The sequence below is a fragment of the Mesoplodon mirus genome (assembly GCF_964341445.2).
Source record: "Mesoplodon mirus genome assembly, chromosome: 1".
Classification (NCBI taxonomy): domain Eukaryota; kingdom Metazoa; phylum Chordata; class Mammalia; order Artiodactyla; family Ziphiidae; genus Mesoplodon; species Mesoplodon mirus.
Window position 1 is genome coordinate 210,763,166 of NC_138976.1, and position 22,120 is coordinate 210,785,285.

Sequence of the window (22,120 nt, forward strand, 5' to 3'; positions counted from 1 at the left end):
TAGGGTCCAAGGTTGGGGTGTGTAGGGTTTTGCAGATTCACTCTGTCAGAAGGAAGAAATCTTTCTCTACCCTTCTATGTTCTTCTGGCTGGTCTAAGAATTAAATTGACATGAAACAGATTAACAGGAGAAAATCACACAAAATTTTAATAACATGTATACATTGGAGAGACCCAGGAAAACCGGATAACTCACCAAAATGGCAGAAACCCTCACCTTACATATCATCTTCAGCTAAAGACAAAATAGGATGTTGGGGATAGCAGTTTGGGACTCCAAAGAGGGGGAAGGCAATTTACATGGAGTTGGAAAAGCAACTGTTTGGTAAACAAATGTTTGCTGGCCATGCAGAGACAGTGAGACAGAGAGGAATTTTAAAAAACACACTGCTAGGGCTTCCCTGGTGGCGCAGTGGTTGAGAGACCCCCTGCCGATGCAGGGGATACGGGTTCGTGCCCCGGTCCAGGAAGATCCCACGTGCCACGGAGCGGCTGGGCCAGTGAGCCATGGCTGCTGAGCCTGAGCGTCCGGAGCCTGTGCTCCGAAACGGGAGAGGCCACAACAGTGAGAGGCCCGCATACCACACACAAAAACAAACAAACAAACAAACAAAACAAAACAAAAACACACTGCTAGGTTCCTCCCTGTGTACACACCCTTCATACCATAGTTATCTATTGTGATAGCTCCCTTCCTGAAACAGGTCCTCTATCTACATTCTTTAGGCAGTTAGGAGGAAGGTCAAAGGTTCTCCCTGAGTCTTTTGGGCTTTGATTTTTTTCAGCTCAAAATAATCTGCATGCCAAAGAAACATTTTGGGGTGAGAAATCTTGCTCCTCTGTAGTCCCACTTTTGAAACTTCTCTTAACTTTCACAGTCCAGAAGTTAAGTTGCTAGACTGCTTTATATCTCATTGAACCAGTATCTTAGTCCTGATAATAGGTCAGTTCAGTTACTCATTTCAGGAAGCAGAGATGCAGGTGGGCTCCCAAAGCTAGGCCTATAGGGTGTGAGAAGTTGGGTATTTAATAAGAGGCATTTCTATGGAGACAAAAGAAAAACACTGGTTAATGATTGGAGCAAGTTATAAACTCACTGTCAGAGTGAGTTCTGATTGCTGCCAGTCCAGAAGATTTCTCAATGTCAGGGTTGAAGCATCTTTTTGCAGTTTGAAATGTCTCTGAGGATGTCATCAGGTGTTCAGGTAAACTTTCTGAGTGCCTTACACAGCAATAAGCACAAAGATTGTCTAAACATGGGCTATTGAGGTAACCTCTCTTAAGTTTATATCAAGTTGTTCAGGTTCAGTTCACAGGGCTTCAGGAAAAGGGCAGTTTTAGTTCTCAACGATTCCACGTCCAAAGTGGGAGAAAAACTGGAAACATTAGTTTGAAAAGTTGTAGTAAAAGAGTTGAGTAAACTAGAAGAATTCAGGATCCAGACCAGCTAATAAGTGGAAAAGCAAAACCTTGAAGACAATTAACAGAACTAGAATCTAATATCCATGACTGTGTATTAAAGTTGTACTGAAAAACAACTTTTTTCTCTAAAGTCACCCTTTTTTCTAACAAAGATAGCTGAATTAACATTTAATTTGTTTGCCAAATAAATTTAGTTTCATTAAACCTAGCCTGATTACTTAAATCAAGAAAGAATAGTGATTGACCATAAAGACTATTTTAAATTTGCTTTGCTGGAATTTTTCACAAGGAATTCCAGATTAAATTTTTTTTAGCCTATGGAGTCCAGGAAGCCATGAAGCCACACCAAGGACTTGCCATCTGACTTGCCTGTAATACTTATATATTTGGGTGAATTCCTCTCTTCTTGTGGTCCCCAAAATATTCTGAGATTCTTGTGCTAGCCAGGAAGTGACCTTCCTTACTCACCTGGTAAGGCCACTGAGAACCTGTTAGCAGGGCACCAGGTTAACTTTCCAAGGGATTTTATGGCTCCCTGAAGTCAACCTCAGTTCCTTAAAGCTGTCTGGTTTTATCTGATTCTATGCACATTCTTAAATATGACTTTCCAGCCAAAGCCATAGCCAAAGTTTCCAATTGGGTCCTGTTATAAGGGGAACATATTCTTAGTGAACTTATACAAATAACTATATTGCCATGAAAATAAGAATACTCACTAAGAGTCTCCAAATTCTGGAGCAATCAGGTAGGGAGAAAAAAAGATAAATGTTTCAATTCTACTTACAAATGTATAATTTACCAAGTAGCTATAATATTGTTAGCTTCAGAGGAAAGATTTCCTTATATCTGGAAAGCAAAGATTAAAAAGCCTGTAATAGTTCAGATGAAAAATCATAAAAATTATGATCATGTTCATCAGTTCATTCAGTTTGGTATAATTAGTTCTTATTGATCCTGATCTTTGTTAGCAGTTTTATGAAGCCATCAGGGTTTTCATTAGAGTTCTGTAATTTCTTACTCATTTAAGTATATGACTGAAAGTTATCAGAAATGTATATATGTCAAAAAATCCTTTCTATAAATCTTCTTGAATGTGAAGCATTTTTGTAAAAGCATCAGAGTAAAACAGTAACTGTCTATAAATGACAAAATACTTAAAATAGTATGGTTAAAGATCTTATTATAATGCAATTGATAAGGAAATTTGGTTATTTCTGTGACATACAACATTATAAAATAATAACTAGAATTGTGATTGATATTATACCAGGACATATTTGAGTTTTAAGAATTTTATATAATTTCTATAACATTTATATTAGTAACACTCATTCATACAATATAACCTAAGGTTTTTCTCAAATTATCACTCATTGGACAATGCTTTCCATGTAATTTAACATACCAAATAAGCCTAATAAGTTTAATAGCTCTCTTTGAGATTTTTTCAGGGGCTCTCTGAAAACCTCAAAGTTACCTAGAGGTCAAAAAGACTTCATCTAGAATTTGATTTGGGGAAATTTGTCAAAGATATCAAAAGGTTTAAAACAGTCAAATAGGATCATAGGTCACTGTGAAAGAATACTTATTCACTTAACCAAAGTGACAATAAAATATTTCAAAGGCAAATACAGAAAATTACAACAGATTATTTAAAAGGTAAAGAAATTTTACAATCTGCTATCAAAAACAGATCAATATTGCAAGATAACTGTCCACTTAACAGAGAGAAAAATTCAAATTCTAGTTTTGCAACAGCTTAGTTTTAATATTAAAATTCATTCACTCAATTAAATTTATTATATTTATTCTAAATTTATTCTATTTTATTCTTAGCCAGTCTTAACCATGCGCAAAAATTTTTCTCAGGGTTTCTTTTCCATAAACCTCTATAACACCTTTCTTTTGTATATTCAAATTTTGTCCTATGCTTTCCCTTTCTCTCTCTCTCTCCTTTTTCTTTTAACTTCTTTTTAGGACAAAATTATTTGTTTTCCCCTTAACAAAATGCATTTCCATTCCTTATACTTTTTTCCCCTTACATATAAAGATGTTTTCCTTATTAATTTTAATAATTTTAATTATTTATATTAATTAGAGTTCTTAACCCTTAGAAGCCTTAATTTCTAGTGAAAACTAAGGAGTAAGCAATTGTGACCTGTTTGTTATACCAATATTTTTTGGTTGGCAAACATGTGAATATATTTCATAATTTCTAGAAACATACATTTCCTCATAACATAATAATTTTTTTAATATGGTACATGACATGTTTCTAATAAATCTAAACATATTTAGTTTTTCTGTAATAAGAAGACAAAAAGTAAGTATATTTATACTCATTTAGCAATTAATATTTCAGCAATTTATCATATTTGGAAATGATCTAGACATTCGATGAATTTTCATCATTTAATTTAACTTAGCAAAACTGTACAGTTTTGTTACCAAATTATTTTGGAAGCTGTTTTTAAGTTTTAGCTTATTTACATTTATCTACATCACTGTTCCCAAAAATTATGTTTAGATCACCCTTGAAAACTTCAGGAGACATTAAGACAAAGTCGATCAACATCCCAAGCTATTTTTCTTGCTGACAAATTTTGTATCAGAGATAACATAAACTTATTTGACTTTTGATAAACCTAGGTTGAATAAAAGTTTTACATTTAATGCTGACAACTCTATAAACACATGTCTATTTTAATTGAACTGATAACCTTAAATTTACTTTTATTTGTTAAAGATTAATCCTGGATCACATGAACTTGAAAAATATTTGGGTTTGTTTCTATTACATTTAAAAATATTTAATTTGTAAGCACTTTTAAGCAAAGTAAACAGAGGTCTTTTACAAATTAATTTCAATATTACTATCAGAGGTAGAAAAAAATACCGTATCTCCAACATACGCCACAGACATACAGACGCAACCAGTGATCTCATAGCTTCATTTTAAAACTTTAGTCATGAATCAGGTATTACAATATAAAACTCACTAGTTTATAAATAACAGTTGGAATAAGTTAAGTTTATCTGCTCAGAAGACTAAGGTTTTTTACTATTTGTGGAAGAGACTTAAGATTTGCATTTGTCCTTGAAAAATCTTTACAGAGACTATGAATTAGATTTTGGGGCAAGGAAGTCTTTCCAGCAGGTTGCACTTTTTTAAAGCTCTCTTTCCTTCGTTTTTCCCCCTTTGGTTTCAGGTACTACCTGACTGAGGTAACAGGGCCCAGTCTCAGGCAATAGTGAGCTGTGTTTACATTTCTGATTAGGTAGAGATTACAAGACAATGTTTTCAATTTCCCCAAAGAACTGGGTTGCCGCCTAAATGATATGAAAAGGCTGACTTGCTGGTTCAATTACGTTTTCTTTCACTTGCTTCTTTATATCAAGGAGATTTCCAACAACTAAAATGGAAATGAAAATATTTCTATGTTCTAGAATTTCGGGGTTTATGTACCACATCTTTAAAAAATCTGCACAAGGCATTCAACAAAGGCCCTCTATCTGAGTGCATAAGTCAACCCTAAACCAGTTCACACTAGGGACAAAAATCCTCCACCCCTGCTCCTGTCAATCCCCAGTTTTCACCTTACACTACGTGGGATCAGGCAACCCTATTGATTTCTTTTAGTATGTTCAATTCACGTACTACGTTGCCCAAAAGTGGATTTATATGGCCTGTCTTACAATACCAGGCAGGGGAAGCATTCCACAGTGAGACACAGAGTTCACTCTCACAAAACAATCAGGCAAAAGAGACACAACCATTTTACATAAAGCCCATTCAAATATTCCCATTTTCTCCAAACTGAGGTAAATAGAGCAGACTTGTTTGGGACCCTTTAATGTTGGGGAGATGAGTAGGGGAGTAAGTAACCACATCAACGTTTGTTTTATATATCCCACTTCTTAATAATTATCAAAAGATTTTCATCCCTCTGTGATGAATCCCATGATTCTTCCTTTTTTGATTCCACTTTATTCTGCCTCTAGCAATATTTGCTAGACATAGGTGTTGTGAGGTTGCCCCTGAGCAGAGCTATTTGCTTAGGTGGCAGCTGCCATTCAAAGTGCTAAAGAACTTCAGGCAGGGCAAACTTGACTCAGAGCAAAGTGTCAGGTTTGCTTTCTCACCACTCAAGTGGTTTATTTTTCCTTGTTAGACCCTAGCTGATACATTGCTTCTAAAATGATCCCATCAATCAATTTTCAAAGAGCTGGCAGAGAAATCCTGGCAAATGCAAACCAGAGCATGTCCCACTTCTATTCAGGACCCTCCAACAGACCCCATGTCATCTGGGAAATGGCAGAGTCCTGAGAGCGACCTACAATCCCCATAAGACCAGGTTTCTTCCTCACTCCTAACCTCACCTCCTACTCTTCTGCCCTCTGGCTCAATCCAAGCCAGCCAGATGGGCCCCTCATTCTGCCTTGAGCACTCTGAGAATGCTCCAACCTTAGGGCCTTGCACCTGTTAGTCTCTCTACCTGCAAAGTTCACAGGAGCTGAGAAATTTTTGTTGTGTGTAGCACAAAGGAAAATAGTATCGACTAGGTATCTGCATGGCTAGCTCTTTCATTTGCAGCTAGTATTTAAGTCAAAAGTTAACTTCTCAGTAAGCTTTCCCTGGTCATACTATCTAAAATATCAACCTCTCAAACAATTTATATCCCCCTTCCCTGCTTTATTACTTTCTCTCTAGCATTTATCACTATCTAAGACACTATATATTTTCCTTGTCTGTCTTGTTTCTTTCTGGTTCCCTTAGTAGGATATAAGCTCCAGGAAGAAAAAGATCTTTGACTATTTTGTTCACTTCTTTGTCCCTATCTCCTTAGGCTTATAGTGGGTACTGGTTAAATATCAGTTGAAAGAGTAAATGAAGAGAAAATGTAACCTCATGAAAGAAGAACTGACTTATGAATAAGAAACAATGAGCCAACTGAATTGCTACATTCACCAAGAACAAAATACCACAAAACTACAGTGAATTAAAAAAAACATGGTGCAAACCACTTAATGGCAAAGAAATAGTACCTAGATTACACAAAGAACTCTTAAAACTGAACAGTTAACATAAAATCCAATTGTAAAATGGGCAAAAGACATAAATAGACACTTTACCGAAGAGGATATACAGACCTCTCTCATCCTTATTTGATAACAAATAAACATATGAACATTGGAAAATTCAAATAAAAACTACAGTGAGATATAATTACATACCTATCAGAATAGCTAAAGTAAAAAATTGTGACAACACCTGGTGAGGATGCAGAGAAACTAGATCACTGATATGTTGCTGATGGGAAAGCAAAATGGTACGGGCACTCTGCAAAATTGTTTGGCAGGTTTTGTAAAACTAAACATAAAATTACGATATGACCCACCAATTTCACTCCTGGGTATGAATCCCAGAGAAATGAAAGTTGATGTTCACACAAAAATCTGTACACAAATCTTCATAGGAGCTCTATTCTTAATAGCCTAAAACTGGAAACCACTCAAGTGTCCTTCAACATGTGAATGGCCTAACAATGACCTAACATCCATACCACAGAACACCACTCAGTAATGAAAAGGGAAACACTATTGATACATGCAACTTCCTGGATGAATCTTCAGGGAATTATGCTGAATTTTAAATGCCAATCTTAAAATTTCCCCTATGGTATGATTCAATTTATATAAAATTCTAAAAATGCAAAATTATAGAAATAGAAAACAGGTTAGGGGGTGTCAGGGGACAGAGACTGAGGAGGGAGAAGGGGAAGTGGGTGTAGCCATAAAAAGGCAAAATGAGGGATCCTTGTGGCAAGGGAATGCTTCTGTGTCCTGACTGTATCAATGTCAGTATTCTGGTTTTAATATTGTACCATAGTTTTGCAAGATGTTATGATTGAAGAAAACTGGGTAAAGGGGACATGAGATCTCTCTGATTTATTTCTTACAATGCCATATGGATCTGAAAATATTTCAAAATAAGTAATCTATTTTTTAAAGTAATATTGTATCAGAATGGGCACAAATAAAATAGATTAATGGAATCAAATAGATGCTCCAGCTACAAACTCTATCAGGTTTGGTTTTCCAGAAGCAGACTACGAGACAAGGATATGTGTGAAAATGATTTGTTAAGAAGCATTCTTGGGAAAAACTGGTGGGAGAGTTGGTGGTAGGATCAGAAAAGAAAGGAGGTGGTAGTAAGTTGAATAGTGGCCCCCAAAGACGTGGTCTTATCCCAATCCTAATCCTACATTGTAAATGTCACCTTATTTGGAAAAAGGGCTGTAACAGGTGTAATTAAGGATTCTAAGATGAGATCATCCTGGATTATCCAGATGGGTCCTCAATCCAGTGACAGTATCTTTATAAGAAACACAGAGGAGACATACACAGAGAAAGAGGAGAAGACCATGTGAAGATGGAGATAGAAATTAGAGTGAGGCAGCCACAAAAATATAATTTCCAGAATAATTAAAGAGCTAACTATAAACAACAGACTGAAGCATGGGAGGAAAACCTAAGTGTGGTGAAGATGGTCTTTCTAAGTAAGATACAAACCCACAGGCAATAAAGGAACAGACTGACACATTACATAAAAATTAAAATATAGGTATGACAAAAGACAATGTAAACAACTAGACAGGAATTGGGCAAAAATAATTGTCACATATGAAATAGGAAAATATAAGATATTCAGAATGCATAAAGAGCTTCCATACATCCATTAGAAAGTGAAAAATAACTAATAGAAAACTGGGCAAAGAATATGAATTGATGATTCACGAACGGACTACAAATGCCAATAAACATATAAGAATAACCATGAATAACCAGCAGCATGGAAAGTAAAATTCAGTGAAGAGACATCTTATCTCCATTAAATTAAATTGGCCAGAAATTTTAAAAGATTGATAATATCCATCATGAGATAGAGTGTGGATACACTTTCAAACATTTAAAATTGGTTGAGCCATTCTGGAGAGCAGTATGGCAGTATTTATCGACATTAACACGCATATTGAGTAAAATTCGACTTTGAGGAAACTTGTCAGATATACCCCAACACGCACAGAAAGACAATAGGGCACATCGATGTTTACTGTAACATTGTTTGTAATAGGTGAAAAAGTAGAAAAAACCTAAGTGTTCATCAATAGGAAAGTGTTTAAATAAAATGGAAAGAGAAATATACATAACAAATTATTCCAATAAATAGGCTTCTTCGTTGATTAAAAACACAAGATTTATAGCCAGAAAAAGAATGGAAGAAAAGCAAATTGTAGAACAATATTGTCCCTATGCTCCTGGTTATATTTAAGAAATCCAACTGAAGTGTGTGTGCACACCACGTTGGGATACATAGGCTCTTGAAGGTTCCACACCAAGCTCCTATATGGCTTAATACCTGCAAAGCCTTAGGCTAGGCTTTATACACGATAAGTGCTATATAAGAGTTGTCTTTTTTTTTTTACGATAATGCATTCCTGCATTCCTTATGTAATTTAAAAGTAAAGAATATGTTTGCGATTGCATTAATAACTCCCTGCACCCAACTGCCTGCCAAGCGCGAGGGCCATTTATTAAAATCTCTCCATCCTGAGAGCCCAGCACGGGGTCTGGCACATAATGGCCGCGTTGTGAACACCTGCTGTCGGGACCAGCCTGCCGCTTCCCACTCCTCCCCGCACCCAAGCGAGACCCCAACTTGACCTTTCACCCCTAAACCTTCCTCAGCCAGCGCAGCCACCGGCCGCCCAGTACGCAGGCGCAAGAAGGCGGTGCCCAACACACGGCAGCCCCGCCTTCCGGGCGTATAGACGTCACTGGACCGCGCCGCGCAATATCTGACGTGACTGTGGCCCGCTTTCCGGAAGGAAACCCTGGCGGCTAACTATGGCGACGGTCGCGGAGCAGTGGGTGCTGGTGGAGATGGTACAGGCGCTCTACGAGGTGAGCTTGGCGGCCCCAGGGGTCCACGACCACACCCAGCCCTGGGGAAGTGGGACGTTTTGTGTGGATTTTTGGTCTGAGGCCTGGGCGGGGCTGGCCCGGTTACGACCGGACCCCCGGCGTCCCTCGCTGGAAAGGCTCATAGGCGCACACATTTCCCAGTGGCAGAATGTAGGGAGGCACGGGCGGGAGCCGGAGCCGGAGGTCTCGTATTGCGCTGCTGCGAGCGCGGAGCCCTTTCCAGGTACTGCTCGGATACAGGAGAGAGGCTAGTCAAAAACAAGAGCTGGGACTGATGGTAAAACGGAGTGATGAAAGTAGAGTGCATAATCAGTCTGGAGAGGTCCTAGGGAAGACAGGTTCTCGGAACTGTGGAGCAGGGAATAGGGGAAAGAATTGTAATAAGGTGGACTTTGTTTTTGTTGGGACGTGGGGTTAGAAAGGAAGCCGAATGATTTCGTTAGGTATGTGAAATAGTTTGTCATTCTTCCGCCTACTTCCCATTTTCTGTCTTGTAAAGATACAACTATTTTAGTAAAATTTTAAATAAAGACCAGTTAGGAGCTTTTTTGAAAGGCCAGCTATTTCAGGTAGGTAAAATAATATGAAATTTAAATGTCAGTCTTGGAGAATGTTCATTCTTTAGACATTTAGTGAGTTTCCATACACTGTGCAATGGAACTTTCTGCGTGTTCTCTGAGCTGTTCAGTACAGTAGCCCACTCCACATGTGGCTCTTAAGCACTTGAAACGTGGCTAGTGCAACTGAGGGGCTAAATTTTTCGTTTAATTTAATTTAGATGTGTATTTAAATAGTTGAATGGTGCTAGTGACCACAGTATGGGACAGCAGAGATCTAGATGCTAGGAATGGTGCAAATGAGGGAACAGGTAAAAGCCCCTGTGCTTACAGAGCTTACATTCACTTAAAGTGAATCTGTTTTCTTTTGATAATTTTCTTAAAACTTAATATAGCATTTACTGGTAAGGGTGATGATGCAAGATGTATTATTGCAAAACCCATCAGGACTTTTTGAAAAAAAAAAACAGTTAAGAGAGCAAATAGAGCTTAGGTGATGTCCAGCCTTAGGTAGATTATAGTGACTAAGAAGAACCACTAAAATTTAAGATACCTTTTTTTCTTTTTTAGAAATGAATAATTTCTACTATATATTGTTGCTGCCTTTTTGAAGACTGCCCTGTAACTATGTAACTTCTCATACCTTGGTATTGACCTTGAGTGAGATTTGAGAGAAGGTCTCCTTGATGTAACATTTCCTAGGGAAGAAAAGAAGCCACATTTGTGATTTTTATTAATTCAGTAAACATTTCACCTTTTTTTAGGATTTCTTTGTGGAGTGGAATGTTTAGTAACTTGGACTTATGTTTGTCAACTATAATCCAATTATTGATAAAACCAAAAGGATTTTTTTAGTAGAGTCCTCATTCTTAAATGAATTATAGTCAGGAGGGATCAGCAAATTTTAAAAATAGTCTTAGGTTTCTGGTTTTGCTTCTAATTTCTGTGCACAGTGTATGCATAATTTGAGGAGTCTTGCTGTGTACCCATACATATGTAACATGTATGTAGTTTTAAAGTTATTTGTCCAATGACCTGAAAGTTTATTACAAAATAGTCAGCAGTTTCCCTGGTCCCCCCTTCTGAACTTTTTTAACTATTGTGAATCATCATTGTTTTCTTTTTGTCTAATGTTTGAAAATAATGTGTATTTACGTTTCTAAATACCTCTTTTTTTTAACATCTTTATTGGAGTATAATTGCTTTACAATGGTGTGTTAGTTTCTGCTTTATAACAAAGTGAATCAGCTGTACATGTACATATATCCCCATATCTCTTCCCTCTTGAATAAATACCTCTTTTAAATGACTTTCTGATGACAACCTATTATAATGTAGCACCCCATAACTGACTTATGGAGGTTTAGTTGATATCTGGAATCTTTTATATGCACTTACTGTATCTAGTTGTGTAAGACATAAAAGTCAGCCTGGCTTTTATCCTGGAAATGTACAGTTGAAAAGAAGACCTGATGTGGATAATTTCATTAAGGTACCTTTATGGATGTTGACATGGAAAACACTACATACTTTCGGGAAACTGTGGTAGAAAAGAGACCTGCTATTTCTTTAAGTACTTATAAAGTCTTTTTTTCTCTTCCACGTTCCAAGGAGAATTTAAAGAGGCCTATTGGGGATACAGGAAATATAATAAGTTGTGCAAAAGTCTTTGAGAATTACGGAAACTGGTGTCCAAATAATTCTCAATCTATCCATGGTATGTGGGGGTTGTAGAAGGCTTGTGAAGCTGCGAAATGTTTGTTACAGTCACTTCCCACCAGTAAAAATATAAATTACCTGAAGGATCTGATAGTTGATATTGTTTGACTATTGGAATTCTGTGTCAGATTTAATTTTAAAAATTAATTTTTATTCCTAAAGATGTTTTTATTCCTAACGCTGCAGTTTTAGAGATTTTTCATGTAGGAGAAATTGCCTTCTGTTAGAAATGGGAAAAGGAATGAGTAGAAATGAAGTGAGCTTTGAAATTAAATTTTAAGAAGTAATAAATAGGTTAAAGGTCATGGGAGCAGTATATGCAGGTGAATTACATTTTATGTGCAGGTTTTGGAAATGTTTATTTCACTTCTTTTGCTTTTGTTTTTGACTCACTCCTAGGCTCCTGCTTATCATCTTATTTTGGAAGGAATTTTAATACTCTGGATAATCAGACTTCTTTTTTCTAAAACTTACAAGTTACAAGAACGATCTGATCTTACAATCAAGGTAAGAAGTTAAATCTCTATTTTATTATTCGGTGTATGATTATAGTTGCTACATCTTTCAAAACAGGACTTATGGTGGCTCAACTATAAATGTTAAAATATTTTCTGGAATGTAAGGAAATCAGGGTAAGTAAAATATGGGGAAGCCAGGGATAAAGTGAATACACAAAGGAGTACCATGTTACAGACCTTTATACTTTTCTAGGAGTAAACAGCAGTCTGGGAACGTACTAGATGCTGGACGGGAAGCATGGATGCATGCTGGATTTCAAATGTCCGTATACAAGAAAGACTACATGAGTTGCTCGGGAAAAGCACCACCATTTCTGAAGGCTGAATGAAAGTCTCCCCTGTGGTCTTTATAAAGGAAATTCAGAGTTAGAAAGAATCCTCCCCATCCCACTGCTCTCCACCTTCCCACCCCAAATCAAATTTTGATGTGTTCTGTATGGTAAGGGACCCAGCTCAAGCCCAAGCTAGGCAAACCTTAGGAAGCAGAAGTGTCGAGAGGACTTGCAGTCCTGCCCACTTCGAGTCTGTTAGTATGAGGGACCAAGGGGTTTGTGGAATCCCCTACCTTCTCACGCAGGTAGGAACACTTAGTAACTGTGCCCCAGGTGTGAGAGGAAGAGCAGTTTTGACTGCAGTGTGGTTTCTGTAACTTGGATTGTTTCCTTATCCAGCCTCTGTAGCAATGTGCCAGAATACTACTTAGGGATACAGAGACGGTGAGAGATGTTTTCACACAAAAATGCCTGAAACTTTGGTTCACAAGGCAGCATTGAGTGTGGCACAACGATGGAGCACTGCTCTTTTCTGGAGCATTCACAGAAGGAAGTGCAAGTGGAATGGAATTACAGCAATGTGGCGATTGTCTCCCTGATTTCACTGGCTGCCCCTGCTGTCCTGATCATTAATATTTGTCATGAGATGGTCAGGCAGTATCCCCCCTAGGGGATAGGGGATATGCAGCAAATGGTTCTTAGGGCAAATAAGTTTTGGAAACCTGGGTAAAGAAGACTAAAGAGGTGTCTCATTGCATGATTTCTTGTAACCTTTAATATGCCAGTGGATATTTGAACCGCTCTTTGGAGAACTGCCCTAAACTTGACCATAGATCCCCACCCCCGCCTTTTTTTAATGAATACCATGTGGGACTAGTGTGCCATAGAACACTCTTTTGATAGCATTGCAGTAAGATTGGGCTGTCTGGGCCAGAAATCCTGGCCAGAAATCTACTTTTTCCCCTTGGTATTTAGGAACTCCACGTGAATGATTATGAGGCTGTGGAATAGATTTATAGCCCAACTTTTTAAGGGGTTGATCATTCCTAATATTCTTAGTTTAAGTTTAGACAAGTCAATCCACACAAATATGCATTTTAAAAGAAGGATACTGAAACATAATTTTAGGATAACTGTCTAAAAGCAGAACTTACCTAGAGCAAGATTCAGTAATCACTGACATCTTACCCTAAAAGCTGTGGAAGAAAAAAAAACTATATGAGTGTTTCTAAAGCTTAACTTATGGCAGCAAAGAAGAAATGCCCTTCTCAGTTTTATAGGTCTGCAGAGTCTGTTTTTTTATTATTAATTAATTAATTAATTAATTTTTGGCTGCATTGGGTCTTCGTTGCTGCGCATGGGCTTGCTCTAGCTGCAGTGAGTGGGGGCTCCTCTCCGTCGAGGTGCGCAGGCTTCTCGTTATGGTGGCTTCCGTTGTTGCGGAGCACGGGCTCTAGGTGTGCGGGCTTCAGTAGTTGTGGCAGGCAGGCTCAGTAGCTGTGGCTCATGCGCTGTAGAGTACAGCCTCAGTCGTTGTGGTGCACGGGCTTAGTTCCTCCGCAGCATGTGGAATCTTCCCAGATCAGGGCTTGAACCCATATCCCCTGCATTGGCAAGCGAATTCTTTTTTTTTTTTTTTTTTGGCGGTACGCGGGCCTCTCACTGTTGTGGCCTCTCCCGTTGCGGAGCACAGGCTCCGGATGTGCAGGCCCAGCGGCCATGGCTCACGGGCCCAGCTGCTCCGCGGCATGTGGGATCCTCCTGGACCAGGGCACGAACCTGTGTCCCCTGCATCGGCAGGCGGACTCTCAACCACTGCGCCACCAGGGAAGCCCCAGGCAAGCGGATTCTTAACCACTGCACCACCAAGGAAGTTCCCTGCAGAGACTCTTGACTACCAGGCAATCTTGAGTTGATCCTCAAATCTGTCTCTGTGGTAGCAAGTGGACAGTGTGCATGATTCATACTTCAGGCTTGTTCAGGCTGCTGTTCTGTGCAGTCATTGGCAGAAATAGATGAAGAATTTATTGGCTGATTTATTCAGCCAGCATTTTTGAGTGCCTGAGCATCAGATGAATATGCTCCTAGCCATGCCCTATAATTGCCTATTAGGAAAAAATGCACAGAAGCATTTAACAGGAGTGTGAAAATAGAAGTATTGAGAGTGGGCCTATGTAAGGCAAGAATTGCTGTGGCTGTCATGTTCATCAGGTGCCTCATCTCATCCTGTACATCCAGACTACATTTTCAAAATTGCATTGTTTTCTAGTTCAAGAAAGGATAAGAAACTCAAAATAGTCAAAATACTTGGAATGCGTGAAATAACAGCTAAAAGGAATAAAGTGGTTTTTTATGAGAAATTTCCAAACAATTAAATCCTATTACAATAATTATTATGAGAGTCTTTTGGTATATTTCAGTTACTTCTGAATCCTTGCCAATGGCCTGTAGAAACAGTGCTTTGTAGTCTAGTTGATCCCTTCCTGTGACAGCCACGCCTGTAAGAACTTAAGGCATGGCTGTCTGTCATATCTTGCAGTAGAGGCTGAGCTCCCTTACCTGCAGTCATGCCTCTCACCTTTGTGTTATAGACTTTTTGTTTTATCATCAGTAGCAGTTATACTTCCTGCTTCCCACAGTGAAAAATCCTGAACATAGAAATAAAATTTTTAAGAAATTTCCAGTCAGCCACAAAGCTTCATGGAAAAAGAGCCTTTAGCCTGAGATAAGGAAAGAGGTGAGGGCTTAAGTGCACAAAACTCAATAGTGATTCTGTGTCATTTCCAGGCACAGCAGCTGGACGTCTGTGTCTAGCAGTGTGTTCATTATGATGGTTCCATTACAACAAATAGCCTAGATACCGCTAGAGTTGCTGTCCAGTAAGTAGCACTGTGCTGTATTTTAACTGCTTTTCTCCTGTAGGAAAAGGAAGAATTGATTGAAGAGTGGCAACCAGAACCCCTTGTTCCTCCTGTCTCAAAAGACCATCCTGCTCTCAACTACAACATCGTTTCAGGGTAAATTGGTTTTGCTAGTCAAGGGCTTATATTTGGTTTCCTGTAGGTAAACTCAACAAAGTATACAGTGGTTTATATAGTATTCCTTTTTTTTTTTTTTTTTTTTTGCGGTACGCGGGCCTCTCACTGTTGTGGCCTCTCCCATTGCGGAGCACAGGCTCCAGACGCACTGGCTCAGCGGCCATGGCTCACGGGCCCAGCCGCTCCGCGGCATGTGGGATCTTCCCGGACCGGGGCACGAACCCGTGTCCCCTGCATCGGCAGGCGGACTCTCAATGACTGCGCCACCAGGGAAGCCCTATAGTATTCCTTTTTTAACTGAAATAAGATTTTTAGAAATTTCTGGAGATCAGAAACTGCTTTTTAATAGTCTCCAATTTGGGTTTCCAAGTTTGTCCCTTTTAAAAAATATATATATATATATTTTTTAAAGTAATACACACACATAATATTTAAAATGAAAAACAGCATTCCTACTTTTTCCCACCTGGATTGTTTCTGATTTTAGATCTGTTGAAGGTTACCTTCATAACTAGATATTAGCAGTATGCTTACATTACTATTTCTTGATTGATTAATGATAGGCAGTGCCTGTTGACTTTCACAATATGAATTATGAAACTTCAGCTCACTTATGCTACCTACCTCCTGGCTTCCAATGTTTTATTTATTTTTATTTTTATATCTTAAATTTAAGTATACAGAAAATATCAGTCACATATGTATCTACCACCCAGAAGTAATAGGTATTAACATTTTGCTATCTTTAGTTTAAATCTATTTTTTAAAAGAAATAAAGCATTAGAAATGCAGTTGACCCTTGAACAGTATGGGGGTTAGGGGCCCTGACCCTCTGGGCAGTCAAAAACCTGCATATAAATTAGAGTCAGCCCTTCAGATACCCAGTTCCACCAGATATGTGGTTCTACATCCATGGATTCAACCAACCATGGATCATGTAGTACAGTAGTATCTACTGTTGAAAAAAAATCTGTGTATAAGTGGACCTGCACAGTTCAAACCCATGTTGTTCAGGGGTCAGGTGTATCACTAAAGAAATCCCTTCCCATCTATCACTTACTCTTGCCTCCCAGGCAGGATAACCACCATCTTGAAGTTGGTAGATGTTTTTCCTTTGCTTATATTTATATTTTTGCCACAGCATGCCTGTTGCCATGAAAGTGTTTAGTATTCTATTTAAAAATATGATGTAGGATATTCTCCTGAGTATGTCCTTCTACTTCTGGTCTGATCTGAGAGAGGCTTGTATTCTTCACTTTCGCGAATTTCTTTGGTCTCATGAAAGTTTTACTTGTCCTGAAATCAGACTTACCAATCATTAATGTTATGGTTATAAAATCCTTCCTACCACAAAGGTCTAATTTGCCTGTTTTCCATGTGACAGTCAGTTGTCCCAACATTATTAGTTGAATAGTCCATTTTTTACCTACTGATTGGAAATTTCCCTTCTTTAATATGTCAAGTTCCCTTATAAAGGATTTGTTTCTGGCTTTATTTCTATTCTTTTGGTATATTTATCTCTCCCTGTGCCAGAACCTCACTTACACCACAGCTTAATAATAGGCCTTGACTAGAGTGAGTCCTTCACCTCCTTGTTCTTCACAATTGTCTAGGCTATCCTTGACTCTTTACTATGAGTTTAGGTTGAGCTGATCAGATTTGACCCGAAAATGGGTTTGGGTTTGTGACTAGTAATGCATTGAATTTATGGATTAATTTGGGGAGAATTGGTATATTGCTAATACTGAATCTCTTCACCACGTACCTTGTGTGTCACTTGTATACTTAGGTCTTCTATGTCTCTGAGAGAAGGTACATAATGTTCTTCATAGAGATTTTGCTTAACTTTTTTTTTTCCTACTTTTTATTTGGAAATAATAGTAGATTCACATGCAGTTGTAAGAAATAATACAGAGAGATTTCATACACCCTTCATCAGTTTCCCCCAATGGTAACATCTTGCTTAACTATAGTACAGTATCACAACTAGGAAATTAACATTGCATATCTTTTAATAGCTTCGTCTCTGGGTTCCAGAGAGTTTTCACTTCTGTCATGAAGCATCATTTTCTTCTTGTTTCTGTGTTATTGCACTTGCTAGGATACCTACCATGCAGTGTTGAATAGGAGTGGTAACAAGGGCCTCTGTATCCTGTTCCTGATGGCTTTTAAGGGATAACCTGTATGGTGTTATAGGCCTTCCTTTCTCTTCCTAGTTTGCTAAGGGAACTTTTTGTTAGTTTTAAAGTCAGTGTTAAATTTTATTAAATTTTTTTTAATCCATTGAGATGGTTGTGACTTTTCTCCTCTAATCCATTACTATATTAAATTGTACTGATTGATTTTTTTACATTAATTAAGCATATACATAAATTTTTATGAGAAAAATTGCAAGCAACCGTGCCACTCATCCTCACCCCAGATTCCAGCTCTGTAGACTTGCAGAAAGATGGGAGATTTACTCTCTGGAAAGGCTAAATATAAATTGAAAGTCCTAAGAATGTGTGAGGAGGCAGGTGCCATTCTAAAAACAGAAAGCAAGTATATAATGAATAGTGGGATGCTAAGCCCGTTTCCTCCAACTCAGCTTTCAGAAAGTTGGAAACTAGATTTATATCCTCATATACACCTCACTGGAGGATTCCTCTCTGGTGAAACTCAAAGTCAAGAGAGTAAAAACAGAAAATTTTGAGTTGCGGTCTCCACAGATGAATAAACAAGTCTGTGTCTCATTATCATAGAGTGAAGCCCACCATCAGTCAAGAAGCCAAGCCCATTTACACAGTGCTTGCAATTAGCATTTCAGTGTCTTATTCTTAAAAATGGGTGGACAACCTTAAATTATGGTCCATTGATTTTCAACAGAATGCCAAGACAATTCAGTAGGGAAGGAATACTCTTTTTTAACAGATTGTGATGGGACAATGGGATATACATATGTAAAAGAATGATGATGGACCCTGACCTCACACCATGTGTAAGAATTAGCTCAAAATTAATCATGGGTTTAAATTTAAGAGCAAAAACTATAAGTTCTTAGTTTAGAAGAAAGAAAACAAAAGAGTAAATCTTCATAATCTTGGATTGGCCAGAGATTTTTAGATATGACACAAAAGCACAAGCAGCAAAAGAAAAAATAGACAAACCGGACTTCATTAAAATTAAAAATATTTGTGCTTCAAAGCCCACTACTAGAGAAATGATACAAAACCCCACAAAATGGAAGAAAATATTTTCAAGTCATATATTTGTTAAGGGGCTAGTATCCAAAATATTAAATATATAAAAAGAACTCTTACAGCTCAGGGATAAACCCTATTTAAGCATGACTATTTGGTTAATTTTTGTTAATTGTTGGATTTTTTTTTTTTTTTGGCTAATATTTGGTATTTTTAGCATCAGTATTGAAAAATGAGTTTAGTCTTTTTCTTTTCCCTTACTGTGCTCGCCCAGCTTTGGTATATTAGTCTTATAGTTTTCCTGGCAACACTATTTGTTGTTTGTTCTATTGAGCATAGATTTTTAATCATGAATTTAATGTCTTCAGTGAGTTTTTAAAGCTGTTCATATTTCCTTTTTGAGTAAGTTTTGGTTACTGCCATTTAGTAATTGTTCATTTCTTCTTTTGTTTTCAAATGCATTGGCATGAAGTAGCTCATAGGATTCTCCTGGGAAGTTATATGTAAAATATATACATATAACTTTGTATATAGATATATATAACAACACATCTATAGGGTTTGTGTATCCATTGCAGGCATTTGTGTCTCCTCCTTTCTCACTCAAATTTGCCAAAGGTTTATTCTCTGGTTTAGTTGAGTCTCTGTTTTATTTTCTTCACTTTGGGCCTCTCCTGCAAAGGCACTGACTCTCCCTTCAGCACCGCTCTCATCAGCACCCATGTAAGGCAGCGTTCTCATTTGCTTTATTATTTCCTTCATCCCCAGTGTTCTCCCCAGTAAGGTATCCCACTGTAATACGTGTATTTTGCTTTCTTTTATTATTTTATGTTATTAAAATCATATATGTTATTATTTTTATTATGTGTGTATGCTTGAAACCATGTAACCTTAATGTTTTATGAAAGTATGTTTTTAATTTTGTGCTCTAGACTTCATTCTGGTTTTTTTCTTACAAGTTTTTAACTCAGCACTTATTTTTCAACAAATATTTGAGTGCCTACCATGTTTAAGGAATGTGCTGATGAGCATGTCCGATAAGTCAAAATCTTAGTTCTCTTGGGGCAGGCTGACCAAGAGTGAAATAAATACAATGTTAGCTGGTGCTGAGCGGTATGAAGAAATATCAAGCAGGGCAGAGAGGTGGAATTGCTAGATGGACTTCCTGTTCATTTCTTCCAACTGCTACATATTATTCTGTTGTGTATGGCCACCATGTTTTACTTAGTGATGGGTAAATTTAGTGATTTTCCTCGTGATGGATACCTAAGCTACCCCCACTCCCCACTGCCACAAAAAAACCTGGTGATTAAACCTGATTAATGTCCTCTTGTGGACCTGTCTGAGTCTCTCTAGGGATGTGGGACCAGGAATTGGGTACTACTCTATATGCCTGTCTCATTTCCCTATGGGACTTTCCTATATTGTGATTCTCCTGAGTTAGTATATGGGCGTTCATTTTCCCACAGCTGTGTTTGGTAACATTGTTTTATTTTGCATTTCTCTGATTATTTGAGCCTTTAAGTATCATTTGATCTACTTATTACCTACTGGGTTTTTTCCCTCCTGTGAATGCCTCTTCATATCTTTTAGTTCTTCTTCTATTTGATTCCCAGTCTATCTTTCGATTATCAAGAGTCCCCAATATTGTGTAGATTTTAATCCTCGGTCAGTTTTTGAGTAGTAATCTATTACAATGAGTCTAAGAAACTCTTTTTTTCCGATTTTAAGATCTCTGAAACAGGTATGAATCTTACAGCTGCAGAGTAAGATTACAGAGTCATTGTCAGCTGGGGGCAGGTGAGGGTATCATTTCTTGCACACTGATGAACTTGGTCATGGCTATGCTTACTGCCAGCACCTCAGTTGAGTTTTGTGTACTGCTGGTAAGTAAATCAGCTGATGGAAGGAGAAATGGCCAGATCCCTCCAGACAGTTGAACAGAGGCTGCTGGGACTAAGGCTTTGAACATTCCTTTGTCAAACTCCTACTGCCTTTGGGTAATAACAGTTTACTTTCTAGAAATGTGATTCAACTGCATAAAGACGAAACTAAGAGTTTAGTCCAGTAGGAAAGTTCCAGCATCAAACTTAGAGAATAGGTGATACTGACTTGTCAGATAATCCCAGAGATGATAGCGGAGCATCCTCCTAAGCGACGCCAGGATCCTCCTGTCAGCAGGGAGTAGAATATGTTAGCAGGGAGTATGAATACCCATGATATCCATTACGTAGCAGAGAGCACACAGAACTGCTGACTAGAAGTTATGAATGTCTTGCCTGATTGATCTTGCTTATATTTTTCTTTTCACAGGTACAAAAGTAGAATGACAAAAATCTGTGTCAAGATAGCCCTTTCATTAAATATGAACTAAAATATAAATGATAAGAAAACATCATTGCATTTTATTTTATTTTTTTTCATTTTCGGGTGCGTTGCGTCTTCATTGCTGCGTGTATGCTTTTCTCTAGTTGCGGCGAGTGGGGGCTACTCTTTGTAGCAGTGTGCGGGCTTCTCATTGCAGTGGCTTCTCTTATTGTGGAGCATGGGCTCTAGGCACGCAGGCTTCAGTAGTTACGCCACACGGGCTCAGTAGTTGTGGCTCATGGGCTCTAGAGCGCAGGCTCAGTAATTGTGGCATACGGGCTTAGCTGCTCTGCGGCATGTGGGATCCTCCTGGACCAGGGCTTGAACCCATGTCCCCTGCATTGGTAGGCAGATTCTTAACCACTGCACCACCAGGGAAGTCCCTGCATCATTGCATTTTACTTGGCTGTGTCTTTCTTCCTTAGTGATAGATAAAATACAGCCGATGCCATCTTAGATTCATGAAATCCAGTATATCTCTTTATCACTCATCTTTTAATTTTGTCTTTGGTATCTTCATTGAACCAGAATTCTAAATTTGGACTTGGTCATATTCATCCATTTTCGCCTCATGGTTTGTGTGTTTGCATACTTGTTTCAGAAATCATTTCCTATTCCAAGATCACAAAGACCTTCTAAATTTTCTTCTGTTCCAAAATACGTTTTAGGTTTTTTTTTAATATGCCTGGAATTCATCTTTGAATATGGTTATTCAACTTTATTTTTCTCCATAGAGAAAGAAATATGTGTAACTTAGTAGTTAGTGAGGGCAGCTGCTATCATTTGCCATATATTTATATATAGGCATACCTCATTTTATTGCACTTCACTTTATTGCACTCCCATAGATACTGCACTTTTTACAAATTAAAGGTTTCTGGCAACCCTGTGTTGTCAGAAGATGGTTATCATGTGTTAGCAATAAAGTATCTTTTAAAAATTAGAAAAAAGGGAGACCTTCAAGATGGTGGAGGAGTAAGATGTGGAGATCACTTTCCTCCCCACAAATACATCAGAAATACATGTACATGTGAAACATCCCCTACAGAACACCTACTGAACG

The 22,120-nt window shown here is 38.0% G+C and overlaps 1 protein-coding gene across 1 annotated transcript in view; it reads left to right on the forward strand.

Moving 5' to 3' along the window:
• The first annotated feature begins 9,285 nt into the window (after window positions 1-9,285).
• The window catches only part of SPTLC1 (serine palmitoyltransferase long chain base subunit 1), a 63,652-nt gene continuing 50,817 nt past the window's right edge, over window positions 9,286-22,120 (forward strand). The window contains exons 1-3 of the mRNA XM_082620268.1: window positions 9,286-9,386; window positions 12,083-12,190; window positions 15,396-15,490. Coding sequence (XP_082476394.1) covers window positions 9,330-9,386; window positions 12,083-12,190; window positions 15,396-15,490 — 260 coding nt within the window. The 5' untranslated portion in view covers window positions 9,286-9,329. The remainder of the gene's footprint in view (window positions 9,387-12,082; window positions 12,191-15,395; window positions 15,491-22,120) is intronic.